Source organism: Hyperolius riggenbachi, chromosome 3, assembly GCF_040937935.1.
Source record: "Hyperolius riggenbachi isolate aHypRig1 chromosome 3, aHypRig1.pri, whole genome shotgun sequence".
NCBI lineage: Eukaryota > Metazoa > Chordata > Amphibia > Anura > Hyperoliidae > Hyperolius > Hyperolius riggenbachi.
In genome coordinates, this window is record NC_090648.1 from 158,401,814 (window position 1) to 158,416,143 (window position 14,330).

The 14,330-nt window shown below is 43.3% G+C and overlaps 1 protein-coding gene across 6 annotated transcripts in view; it reads right to left on the minus strand.

The window, feature by feature from the left end:
* Positions 1-14,330, minus strand: part of ST8SIA2 (ST8 alpha-N-acetyl-neuraminide alpha-2,8-sialyltransferase 2) — a 359,528-nt gene that overhangs the window by 244,882 nt on the left and 100,316 nt on the right. For 5 of the 6 annotated variants that reach the window (XR_011030249.1, XR_011030250.1, XM_068275151.1 and 2 more), the window contains exon 2: positions 5,961-6,080. The exons of the other annotated variant lie outside the window; for it this stretch is intronic. Coding sequence is in view for 3 of the 5 variants with exons in the window: in XM_068275151.1 (XP_068131252.1) it covers positions 5,961-6,080 (120 nt within the window). In the remaining 2 variants the exon portion in view is untranslated. The remainder of the gene's footprint in view (positions 1-5,960; positions 6,081-14,330) is intronic. 6 annotated transcript variants of the gene reach the window in all.

A 14,330-nucleotide genomic window follows, 5' to 3' on the forward strand; every position in this document is an offset into this window, starting at 1 on the left:
AACTCACTTCTGTATGTCATTGTTATACACTGACACGGCGAGGCATTTACTGCCATACTGACACATTGGGATTTAGCTGACTGCAGTCCTAAAGTGCTATAAGCTGTCTCCCTTTAATTGCTCTTCTTTGTTCTGAAACCCCATATATCATTGATTTTAACTGTGGATTTTTCTATGCTCCTACTGTGCTAGTGCTGTGGATTCCTAAGGAGCACACTGTTTATTGATATTGGCAAAAGAAAAGGAGTGAAGACAAATGTCATCATCCTAAAATCACTGAAATAAATAAAGAAAATTGGTGTATCTTGGAGACAATTAGTATGAGGACTTGGTTGAATTGAAATGTATCACTCTAATATTAAGCTTTTAATTATGCAGTTTTTCATCAACACTGCCTTAAAAAGCTCATACATTTGTAATTATTATTATTTAGTATTTATATAGCAACAACATCTTCCGCAGTTCTTTACAGAGTATATGTAATAGTCTTGTCACAGGCTAGACCCTACCATAGTCATATGTCTATTGTAGTCTAGGGCCAATTTTAAGGGGGAAGCTGATTAACTTATCTGTACGTTTTTGAAATGTGGGAGGAAACCATGGTGCCCGGAGGAAACCAATGCAGACACGGGGAGAACGAACAAACTCCTTGCAGATGTTGACCTGGCTGGGATTAGAACCGGGGGCCCAGGGCTGCAAGGCAAGAATGCTATCCACTAAGTCACCGTGCTGCCCCAATGCCAGCACATACCAAGACATATACTTTAAAGTGGCAGGTGTGCTCCTCCACAAAATACAAATCTCACAGTTTTAAAATGACCAAAAAAAATCACTGGGGTGCTCTATATGAGATGGGTATACCTCTTACAGAACATAAAAATATATAAAAAATACAAAGCGCTCAACAGTATAATAATTCCTTTTTTTGTATAGCGCTTTTCTCCTGTCGGACTCAAAGCGCTTGCGAGGCAGCCACTAGAGCACATTCAGTAGGCAGTAGCAGTGTTAGGGAGTCTTGCCCAAAGAACTCCTTACTGAATAGGTGCTGGCTTACTGAACAGGCAGAGCCGAGATTCAAACCCAGGTCTTCTGTGTCAGAGGCGGAGCCCTTAACTATTACACTATCCAGCCAGTATAAGACTAAAAATGCTACAAAACCATAAAAAGTCCAGTGCTGTGTTTAAGTGGACTTTTTATGGTTTTGTAACATTTTTATTCTTATACTGTTGAGCACTGTGTATTTTTATTTATTTTCACATACTAAGACATACCAAAACAGTACACACACATATATCTACAGGTCCTTCTCAAAAAATTAGCATATTGTGATAAAGTTCATTATTTTCTGTAATGTACTGATAAACATTAGACTTTCATATATTTTAGATTCATTACACACAACTGAAGTAGTTCAAGCCTTTTATTGTTTTAATATTGATGATTTTGGCATACAGCTCATGAAAACCTCAAATTCCTATCTTAATAAATAGCATATTTCATCCGACCAATAAAAGAAAAGTGTTTTTAAAACAAAAAAGTCAACCTTCAAATATTTATGTTCAGTTATGCACTTAATACTTGGTTGGGAATCCTTTTGCAGAAATGACTGCTTCAATGTGGCGTGGCATGGAGGCAATCAGCCTGTGGCACTGCTCAGGTGTTATGGGGGCCCAGGATGCTTCGATAGCGGCCTTAAGCTCATCCAAAGTATTGGGTCTTGCGTCTCTCAACTTTCTCTTCACAATATCCCACAGATTCTCTATGGGGTTCAGGTCAGGAGAGTTGGCAGGCCAATTGAGCACAGTAATACCACCATGGTCAGTAAACCATTTACCAGTGGTTTTGGCACTGTGAGCAGGTGCCAGGTCGTGCTGAAAAATGAAATCTTCATCTCCATAAAGCTTTTCAGCAGATGGAAGCATGAAGTGCTCCAAAATCTCCTGATAGCTAGCTGCATTGACCCTGCCCTTGATAAAACACAATGGACCAACACTAGCAGCTGACATAGCACCCCAGACCATCACTTACTGTGGGTACTTGACACTGGACTTCAGGCATTTTGGCATTTCCCTCTCCCCAGTCTTCCTCCAGACTCTGGCACCTTGATTTCTGAATGACATGCAAAAGTTGCTTTCATCCGAAAAAAAAAAGTACTTTGGACCACTGAGCAACAGTCCAGTGCTGCTTCTCTGTAGCCCAGGTCAGGCGCTTCTGCCGCTGTTTCTGGTTCAAAAGTGGCTTGACCTGGGGAATGTGGCACCTGTAGCCCATTTCCTGCACACGCCTGTACACGGTGGCTCTGGATGTTTCTACTCCAGACTCAGTCCACTGCTTCCGCAGGTCCCCCAAGGTCTGGAATCAGTCCTTCTCCACAATCTTCCTCAGGGTCCGGTCACCTCTTCTTGTTGTGCAGCGTTTTCTGCCACACTTTTTCCTTCCCACTGAGGTGCCTTGATACAGCACTCTGGGAACAGCCTATTTGTTCAGAAAATTTTTTCTGTGTATTACCCTCTTGCTTGAGGGTGTCAATGATGGCCTTCTGGACAGCAGTCAGGTCGGCAGTCTTACCCATGATTGCGGTTTTGAGTAATGAACCAGGCTGGGAGTTTTTAAAAGCCTCAGGAATCTTTTGCAGGTGTTTAGAGTTAATTAGTTGATTCAGATGATTAGGTTAATAGCTCGTTTAGAGAACCTTTTCATGATATGCTAATTTTTTGAGATAGGAATTTGGGGTTTTCATGAGCTGTATGCCAAAATCATCAATATTAAAACAATAAAAGGCTTGAACTACTTCAGTTGTGTGTCGTGAATCTAAAACATATGAAAGTCTAATGTTTATCAGTACATTACAGAAAATAATGAACTTTATCACAATATGCTAATTTTTTTAGAAGGTCCTGTATATATCTAAAAGGCAGTTGTAATAGTCACGGCATAGATGCAGTGTTGCGCATGTATATAAAGGTGGCCACACACGATACAATAAAATTATCTGATTTTACGGCAATTCAATAAATATAATCGGATCTTCCGAAAAAATCTAAAGCTTTTTTTTTCAATCGAAGGAAAAGTCCAATTGAATTTCCTGTTTCTTTTGATTATCATTGATCAGGAATGCTGGAAATTTTTCTTCAATTTCTCTAAGGATTGTATGGTGTGTGTTAGATTGTCAATTTATTAATGTACACACCCTAGCAATTTTCTCGGAGTTTCCAATCATTTTTATCATAACTGGGGAAAAGATGAACAGTCAGAACAGTCAGAAAAATTGAGTGCAATTCTTAAATTGAACAGATATTTAAAAAGTTGTATGGTGTGTGGCTACCTTTACAACTGCCACCTACTTTGCCTGCGGCAGGTGTGGGGAGAAGACGTGCACATGCGAGTCAGGTGTGCACATGGTGGGTGCTCTGCGGCAGGCATGGGGGGGGGGGGATTTGGCATGCAGCAGAATCTTTAAAGAAATAGGGGATTACTGGAAGTAAATATTTTGAATGACAGTCCTCTTTCCCTGAGAAGAATAAAAATCTGCACACGATCAACTATGTACAAGAGTTTTCTAAAGAAAGTCGGAGACTGCTGCTGTCCTGTACAGTGTCTCCACCCTGACACTGAGCTAGGCGCAGTGTTCCAAATATCCAAATGTAACCAGGGCAATTTATTTTGTTTATGTAGTTGTTTGATGGATTCTTAAACTAGGGTTCACGGTGGAGTCTATTCTGGGATCTACAGTAGCTGTTGGATTTGGCTGTTTGGTGAAGTCAAGCCTCACTTTAAAGAGAACCCAAGGTGAACATCAGGCAAAAAATCATACAAACCTAAGAAGAGGTAAGCCTCTGGATCCTCCACTGTGGCTGCCCAGGACCCTCCTGAAGATTGCAACGATGCTCCTTGTCATGCAAGAGCCGTGCTGCCCCTGCACAAGTACAGCCGTGCTTACGTAGTAGCACGGACCCACCTTGGAGCACGAGCAGCTCCAGCTTACTGCACAGGTGTGGGCATACTCACACAGGTGCAGACATACTCACATAGGTGCAGATATACTCACACAGGTGCAGGCATACTCATACAGGTGCAGACATACTCACACAGGTGCAGACATACTCACACAGGTGGAGTAGGCCCCGCTCGTGCATAAAGACCAGCATCATAGCCTTCAGAAATTTGACAAGCTCTTGTCAGATTTGGGGATTCGTTCGTGGCAACAGTGGGGGCAAGATGATGTGGGAAGCCTCTGGTGAATCGAGAGGCTTCCCTCTTCTTTTCTAGGTAAGTATCTAATTTTTTGCTGTATGTTTGACTTACACTTTTCCCCTTAACATACCAAGGTGGATGATGTGAGGACCACAGGCAGTAATTTTTTTGCGATCCTGCCATAACTATATTATAATTAACTACAGATTTTTATATGTACCCCATCATTTTAGGATAAATAATATGAAATAGACCTATAAAATGTTCTTTCAAAAAAAGTAAAAAAAAAAATAAAACACACTTGGACTCCCATTCTTTATAGGTTCCAAATATTTACATTTTTGAAAAACTCCAGATTCTTGTAAGTGTCCTTCATCAGCTTAGGATAATTATTATTTAACTAGTAAAAAGGCCTGCCCGTTAAAACAAAACAAAACGTGCGCTAGGCCACGGCTACTAAACCCCGGCAACACGCATACCGATGCGTCTTGCTCACCTGTCTCCCACCGCTGTCTGAAGTATATGCACACAGGGAGATGTTGCTTGCTTGGCAGTTGTAAAAAGCTGTTATTTCCCACAATGCAATGAGGTTCTCAGACAGCAAACTGTCAAGTCTGGAAGCTGGGACACATACACACAGGGACAGGAACACAGGGGTTTTATTATATAGGATGAAAAAAACAGGAAAGTAAAAATATATTAAAAAACATCTCTGCATGATATACTTCCTTTTATGTATGAGAAACACAGTAAGACTATGACATATGCTAATGGCTATAGCAATGGCAACACATGAATTATAGTTTCATAACCCTCCAACATGATTTGAGAAATCTCCTGTATCAAGCAGTTCAGAAATTACTAGGAAAAAAAAACCTGTGGGGTTCTCCGTGAACCCTAGCTTGATAAATAATAACTAGCTAGGCTTGGTGTGTTAAGGGTTAAAATATTATCACTTCAATAAAGGTTCTGTTCAGCGTTTGCAATGTAACATGGAAACCCAAAAGAATAAAGAAACTATATTAAGATTTGATTCTTCATTTACATACTGATAACAATTTGCTTTTTCTAAAATGGTATTTCTGATTCAAAGGAAACATTTGAAGGTTAGCTGAAACTGGAACTTGTAAAAAAAAAAAAAAAAAAAAAAAACACAGCCGACACATTCACCAGCGGAGTGGTTGGCTTTTAATGTGTTCACCCCCTCCTATCCAGCAGCCAGCAGGTGTCTTTGTTTCTTGAAATTCATGTTCTTTCCTTGAAACAAGTGCTGTGTGTGGCGTCACAGAAATGGCTTGTTTGAAACGTTGTTGACTTTTTAGAATAACAGGACAAAAATGATTGAGAGATGTGTGGAAGTAGAATGTCATTGATGTGAATTTTACCGAGGAGGCAATCTTAATGGGCCGAAATTAGACAACTAGTGAATAAATATACTTTAAACTTTGATGGAAATAAATAAAAAGTCTAGATAATGACAGCTTATAATTTAAAAATTCATTCATTCCCATGCTAATGTGGCTTCTATATATATATTTGGAAATGTATTCAGTTTATGGCTGCATGAGCTGGAACTCTGATAAATAAGGGCAAACAATTATTTTTCAATATCTTGGTAAGAAACTAAGACCTTTATAGTTACCGTATTTTTCGGCATATAAGACGCACTTTTTCCTCCCCCAAACAGGGGGGGGGGGGAGTGGGTGCGTCTTATATGCCAAAGATACAAGAAAAAATGGGTGCAGAGTGCGCAGGGAAGCTCTTACCCGTCCTGTCGCAGCGCTCCTTTCCCCCTTCTCTCCAGCTGCGATCCTCTTCTCCCTCTGGAAGTCAAGTTCAGTGAAGCTGCTGCTGCCACAAGGTCCTCTGTTCCTCCTGTAATGAAACTAAAGATAGGTACATAAGTGGCACGTTACCGCATGACGCGGCGCACGTGCAGCGAACATGAGGAAGGAGGCGGCCAGCGAGAAGGACCCAGCGTGTAGCGGCAGGGAGCGGCTTTCCGTGAGGTGCATTGAAGGGGATTGCGGATGCGCATAAACTATCGGTAACGTGCCACTAATGTACCTATCTTTAGTTTCATTACAGGAGGAACAGAGGACCTAGTGGCAGCAGCAGCTTCACTGAACTTGACTTCCAGAGGGAGAAGAGGATCGCAGCTGGAGAGAAGGGGGAAAGAAGTGCCGCGGCAGGATCAGGTGTAGTATTGATGGTGTTGTAGTGTTAGTATAGTGTAGTGAAGTGTATTGAAGTGGTGTGTTGTGTTAGTGCAGGATAGTGTAGTGAAGTGTATTGAAGTGGTGTGTTGTGTTAGTGCAGGATAGTTTAGTGAAGTGTATTGAAATGGTGTGTTGTGTTAGTGCAGGATAGTTTAGTGAAGTGTATTGAAATGGTGTGTTGTGTTAGTGCAGGATAGTGTAGTGAAGTGTATTAAAGTGGTGTGTTGTGTTAGTGCAGGATAGTGAAGTGGTGTGTTAGTGCAGTGTTGTGTAGTGAATTGCTATGTCGCTTAGTTGGTAGGGCAGCAGGGGATAGTGTAGTGTAGATAGAGTAAGTTAGAGACAGTTTTAGGAGGTGAAAGGTCAATAAGATGCCCCTGCATTAAAGACGCACCTAGGTTTATTTTTTTTTTTCCCCTAATTTTTGCCCTCCAAACTTAGGTGCGTCTTATATGCCGGAGTGTCTTATATGCCGAAAAATACGGTATATTAAAAATATATGCTTTTTATGAGTTAATTAATCAGCAAGTATTAATTGTTAGATTTTGCACACTGCCTATACAATGTACACGCCTTGCTAGCTATAAACTAATTGAACTACTTGATTTTTATTGTGTTTAAGAGCGTTAGGCAAGTTCTTAATGAAAGGATAAGGTTTAAAGGGCAACTGTAGTGAGAGGGATATGGAGGCTGCCATATTTATTTCCTGTTAAGCAGTACCAGTTGCCTGGCTGCCCTGCTGATGATCTGCCTCTAATACTATTAGTCATAGACCCTGAACAAGCATGCAGCAGATCAGGTGTTTCTGACATTATTGTCAGATCTGACAAAATTAGCTGCATGCTTCTTTCTGGTCTGATTCAGACACTGCTGCAGGCCAATAGATCAGCAAAGCTTCCAGGCAACTAGTATTGCTTAGAAGGAAATAAATATGGCAGCCTCCATGTACCTCTCACTACAATTGTCCTTTAAGCCTTGTAGACATGCTAGACAACATTTGGTAAAGATGATCTTTTGATGCCATCTTGGCTGAGAATCTAACGTGTAAAGCTGCCCCCAATGTAGTTTAGTGTTCGAATGAGCAAATAGTTTTACTTATCCCGCTTACTGTAGGCTGCATGCTTGTGTACTGCCCCATTGTTACTCCTCTTCTTTCCATTATAATGTCCATAAACAGTGGCGTACCTGGGTAAAATAGCATCCATGGCAAGCACTGAAATTGTAGTCCCTCCAGTCAAAAACTCCTGAATAACAGTATCTTACCTCACCCTCATTGAAAGAGCAACCCCTTCCACACTCCTCCTTCCACAGAGCCCTCACTTTGCCCCCAGTATAATATAGCAAAAGGTATCTTATCTTTTCTACCCAGTATAAGGTAGTCAGTACCCAGTATAGGTAGTAAGGTTCCCCCAGTGTAGGTAGTAAGGTGTCCCCAGTATAGGTAGAAGAGGTGTCCCCAGTATAGGTAGTAAGTTGCCCTTAGTATAGGTAGTACGATATCCCCCTTTCTCCAGTTTTTCGGTCAAGGGCCGGGTCAAAATACTTCAGACTGCTGGGGGGCCGGAGTATACAAAAAATGTAGAATACATTGCATTGAGCCTAGGTAGTGTAAACTATTACCTGTTACCATGTGCAGCTCTTATGCCTCCCATTTAACCAAATCTGATGTATGCCCCCCCAACACAGCATGTGCAGATAGTATTTCCTGCAACACAGAGGAGAACTCCGGAGGAGAAGCAGCCATTCATGTGACGCCCGAAGAACATCTTTGCTACAGACAGTGAAGCATACCCAGGTGACAACCTGCAGTCCAATTGAACCCATGTGGATGGGTGGTGCCAGCACTGCTCTTCTTTATGTGGGTCGCAGATATTTAAAAAGGAGCTCCAGTGAAAATAATGTAATAAAAAAAGTGCTTCATTTTTACAATAATTATGTATAAATGATTTAGTCAGTTTGACCATTGTCAAATCTTTTAAATCCCTGATTCACATTCTGACATTTATTACATGGTGACATTTTTACTGTTGGCAGGTTATGTAGCTGCTGCATGCTTTTTTGGCAGTTGGAAACAGCTGTATACAGCTATTTCCCACAATGCAACAAGGTTCACAGACAGGAAACTGCCAGAAGTACCTCGGTACTCAGAGCTTCTTGTGGGAGGGGTTTCACCACAATATCAGTCATACAGCGCCCCCTGATGGTCTGTTTGTGAAAAGGAATAGATTTCTCATGTAAAAGGGGGTATCAGCTACTGACTGGGATAAAGTTCAATTCTTGGTCGGAGTTTCTCTTTAAAGATGCAGGGGACCGCATCTATAAGTAATAGATTTTGAGAGTGGGGGGGGCCGGTTAAAAAACGTAAGGGGGCCACATTCGGCCCGCGGGCCTTAGTTTGAGGACCACTGCTCTGGAGCATGGTGCCCATAGTCCTGTGGCTCACCCTGAAGATACAACACTGTCCATTAAGCATGTCTTTATAATGCTTGTGCCCTCAACTGTTACCTTAACCCTCCTGGCGGTTTGCTAAAAATCCGCCAGGGGGCAGCAAATGCGTTTTTAAAAAAAAAATGTTTTCTTTTTCATGTAGCGAGACAAAGTCTCGCTACATGATAGCCGCTGCTCAGCGGCATCCCCCCAGCCCCTCCGATCACCTCCGCCGATCGGAGATCAGGAGAGCCCGTTCAAAGAACGGGATTTCCTGGAGGGCTTCCCCCGGCGCCATGGCGATGGGGCGGGATGACGTCACCGACGTCATCGCCGTCGTGACGTCAAGGGGGACTCCGATCCACCCCACAGCGCTGCCTGGCTCTGATTGGCCAGGCAGCGCACAGGGTCTGGGGGGGGGGCGGCTGCGGCGCGACGGATATCGGCGGATCGGCGGCGATCGGGCACTGCACGCAGCTAGCAAAGTGCTAGCTGCGTGCAGCAAAAACTATGCAAATCGGCCCAGCGGGGCCTGAGCGGTGCCTCCCGGCGGCATAGCCCATGCTCAGCACGGGCTTACCGCCAGGGAGGTTAAAGGATACTTGAGACAAAGCTACCTAAGGTAAGCATATAGGTATGTCCATGCTGGATCCATTCCTTTCCTCTTTCTGGTCCCTGTGATCACTCCATGAAAAATGTTACTTGTGGCTAAAGCCACATTTTCAGACAGTAAGAGGCAGGCTTGCTTTGATGTTCAGGTATCTCTAATCATGGAAAGAGCAGACGCTTAGAAAAAAATACTCTGATGTTTTATACTAAGTCCTGATTTGTCCACTATTCATTACTTCAATATGGCTCAGAACAGTAGGCGACAATAACCTACTGTTCCTAAATACACAATTCTAAAATGATTGTGCACCCCAACATCCATCACACAAATCACTCAGCCCAAACTACCAGCACCACATCACTAAATGCTGATTTATACTTGCTTTGGCTTACATCATTTGACACACTTTTCAGGACCAGTTATTTAATTACATTCACGTCACAGGCCAAATTAGATATCTTGACAAATGATATCACTAGTTCTTCAGTTGAATAGTGGTATTTCTTAAAGCAAACCTCAGATCTCGATATATTGCATATTTATACTTACCTGGGGCTTCCTGCAGCCCCTCACCATCCTCTCCGGCTGCTCCGTTATCTTCTAATCAGCTCCGGTAACCTGGTCGGCTGTGCTCTTTTGTGCATGTATGGCTCGGCCACGTGTGCACCACCCAATCACGCTCCTGCAAATGAGAGCGTTCTGCCCCTGTGCTGTACTACTGCAGAACACTCCCGCGGAGGGGGCACGTGTATTCGCTGAAGCCTACAACCTTCGCACCTGGCCAGATTACCAGGCTAATTAGAAGACACTGAAGCGGCCAGAGAGGACAGCGAGGGAGCCCACACACCTCATGGGGCTGGAGGAAGCCCCAGGTAAGCATAAGTATAGCCTATATATATCGGTCTCGGGTTCACTTTAAAGACAAGATCACAAGGCTTGTCACCCTGATCCTGAATTCAATGTCTAGTGAGTCACTTAAAGTGTACTCCAGGTGAACCTCAGGTACAAGAAAAATACACACTTACCTAAGAAGAGGAAAGCCTCTGGATCATATAGAGACGTCCCACAATGTCCTCCAGTCCCCCATTGCCAAATGTGGATCCCCAAAGAATTGTGACAATGGCTCGGAATTAAGATCTGGGTCACGAGTGCGGCCCTATTGCGACACACACACACACACGCACACGCACACACCACACACACACACACACACGCACACACCACACACACACACACACCACACACACAATGCTATCGTTAGGTTTTTTTTTTATCTTGTCACCAAAGCAGAGGTTAGAATGTATACACATGGGGAGGTCTCACAACCTTCAGATCAACTCCTTGCATTCAACCTTCAAGTCAACTCTTTGCAGCTCCAAGCTTAATAAGGTATGTAGGCATTTAAGCATTTAAAGTAAACCTGAGATGAAAGCCATCACAGGTTCTATACTTACCTGGGGCTTCCTTAAGCCCCCCTGAGGCTGCTCAGTCCCTTGCTGTCTCCCCAAGTGGCTCCTGTCCCCCACAGTGCGGCCCATTAGCCTGGGACGGGTCATGATTCATCGCGCATGAACAGCCCAGCCAGGTGCGCTCCCCCGGCGAGCTCTCGTCCCTGGAATCATTCAGCATCTGTGTAGTAGTACTGCACAAGTGTGGAATGCTCCTATCTGTGGGAGCACGATGGGCTTTGGGACAGGGGCCACCTAGGGAGACAGTGAGGGACTGAGCGGCCTCAAGCAAGGGGGCTTAAGGAAGCCCCAGGCAAATATGGTGAAAGACTTTTCAGGTACACTTTAAGTAGCCAATTATTTTATGTATTTATTTTCCCAAAAGTTTAATTTTACTTTAGCAAAACAGTTCACTTATGGCAGCTCAGGTATTTCTATCTTTACAGATTTATTGTAAGTGTCCATGCCAGCCTTCCCGCCATTCTAAAATAATCATGAAGCACATCCATCAGACATCAAATACCTGAGCAGGGAATCTGTTTTACATTCTGGTGATGTTTGCATACATCGGGGCACCAGGCTGTGTGAATTCCGTCAGTTGTCAATAACCTGGCATTCTGGGAAAACGTAATCCTAAACCTGTTATGAGACTTCCATTTCCGATATCAAAATCTCTGCAGTCTAATTATACCAACCCATGATTCTAATTATGCAGAACACTTCTCATTCAAATGGAATACATTCATGCCTGTTCTCTCTTGCCACTGAACAGAGGATGCATACCTGCAAAGAGATGTAAATATGAGTAACGGGGGGCTGCACAAAGGGGACAAGAGACTGTTGTCCGCCCAGAGGCCTTCTGAGCGTGGCACTCATTGTGAGGACAACTTTTAAAGTAAGGCAGATTCTCTGGACTTTAGCACAGTGGCACATTCTAAAAGCATCCATAAAGTTGCTTTAAGAAATGTGATGCATGCCAAGCAAATTATTCATTTTGTAACTGCTATAAATAGCATCTGCTATTTTCTATGAAATGGACATCTTTGAACCTTTGCTAAGGCTTAGAGCTTGGTTGCTTACACATGTCGCATCACACTAGGGAAGGCCTTGTGAACTCACAACCAACAAGCCTGCCTGGCAATGAACAGCTGCGAATGATGACTGGCATTGTAACAAATATTGCTGGTTTTTAAAAGCCACATTCTGTATATAGAGATTTGTTTACAATATCCCTTATTCAGGGTTTCTCTGGTATTAATAAAACATTTCTGGATTTTTGTGCATTTATCACTAGCTGTTGACACGTTGCAAGTGCTAGTGGGAGTGCTTCTAGACATTTTGCTGCCTTATGTAAGCTTTATAATGACACCCATCCCCCTTGCTGCTTAACCTGTTTGGGACAGGACAGTTCTGGCCCCTTAAGGAGTCTGCGGTGGGAAAAAGATTAAATCTACACCCTTGTTTTTACCACGCCCACCTAAGGAAACCGGAAGTGTCCGGTGAAACATGTCGTGGCTACATGTGGTATGTTTGGCGAGTGGTTAGCTGCTACCCTGAGGCTCCCGCCCGCTCTCTGCACCAGCGGACCTGCTCAGCTCCCCACAACTCCTGGCACTCAGAGTCCATTACTCCGCAACTGCATGGGATTTGTCTGGGACTACATATCTTGCACATACCCTGTGGATACAGTGACTCTAAACTTGGAGGCTGGACACCGAGGACTCGGTACTGTATAGCACAAACTGTTAGCTTGCATGAACTGCTTCTGCTTTGCTTTGCTCATCTGCATACAGCGTCGGCTTCCTGTCATTTATCCACTCTGATCTATATGACTGTGCTTGCATCTATATCTTCAGTGCTTTACCTGCTATGTTGGCTTTTGAACGCCTGGATTAATGACTGCATGTAGCTGCATCTGACAAGTTACCACTATCTGCTGGCTCTGTGTCAAACTGAGCCTTGGTGAAGAGGGCAGTCATCTGTTGCCCTATGGATATGCACAAATTCCTTTGCGGAGTAGGAAAGTGCGGCTCTCCGTTGCTCGCGTGACGTTCTCAGGGAAATCGCTATATAGCATTAAAACTCGTGTTTGTTGGGGTGAGCTGTGGCTGGCTGGGTGATTGGAGTGCGTTGTGTGAGTGCGGGGTGGTCTGATCAACCACCGCCGTTGTTTTAGGAGAATAATCTTGTTTTACTTACTTTTTGATATTCTAATAAAAATTATGATATTTTACTGATTGAACCAGTCTGTGTTATATTCTCTGGGGTATACGTGCTCCGTGTCTTTCCTCCAAGTTTTTCTGTTGCATTAAATCTACACCCTGGCAGGGTAAGTGGCCACAAACAGGCAGTAGATTTCAACTAGCCTAGTGTAGAAGAGGTTAAAGAGCACCTGTGGCAGAATCGTAGATCGAAAAGTAATTTAAGTCAATTGGTCATCCGAAGATCAGCAGCTGTAGAGCTGAGGGTGGGCCATGGCAACAGACCTGGATCAGAAATGCTTCAGGCAAAACCACCACAGGGGTTTAGCCAACAGGGTGCCCGGTTTCATACTCTTAGCTAATTTACAGGTGAGCGAGTGAGTTAAATTACTTTTCAGTTGCTGATTCTACATTACTTTGGAACACAACAAATGAGATGCACGAGGTTAGGGTTAGGCATCAGGAAAATGTAACGTTAAGGAAGGGAGATACATTAGAAAGGGGTTTACGCTAGGGGGAGGTTAGGGTTACGCATCACAAGGAAAATGGCAGAATTTAGCAATAGCCAATTAACAGGGAGAAACACTGGAAAAACAGTAATCGCTAAGTTAATTGTAGAATACAGGCAACAGCACATTATGGGTACTTTAACAACTGACACACCTGGCACCCAAATATCATAGTGGCTGCATTAAAGTACTCTCCACCCACACACAAGACTAACTGTAGAGGGTAAGGCATGGGCAGCAGTGCTAATTCAATGTTTTTTAATGTAGACTTCAGGCTTCAAAACAGGGCTTAGATCAATAACACAAGTATATTGCATTATTGATCGGAAGGCGTTTTAACCGCACAAAGTACACTGACACTTTAAATTCAAAAAGAACACTATTAAATGGCTATGACAATGACTAATCATCTTTGCCCATTGAGGGCTGGTGCACACCAAAACCCGCTAGCAGATCCGCAAAATGCTAGCAGATTTTTGAACGCTTTTTTTTATTTTTATGAGGCGTTTTGCTAGCGTTTTGCGGATTGCTGCTGCGGTTTTCAGTATAGTAGATTTCATATATTGTTACAGTAAAGCTGTTACTGAACAGCTTCTGTAACAAAAACGCCTGCAAAACCGCTCTGAACAGGCGTTTTTCAGAGCGGTTTGCGTTTTTCCTATACTTAACATTGAGGCAGAAACGCATCCGAAATCCAAAAAATGCCTCACCCAGGCATTTTT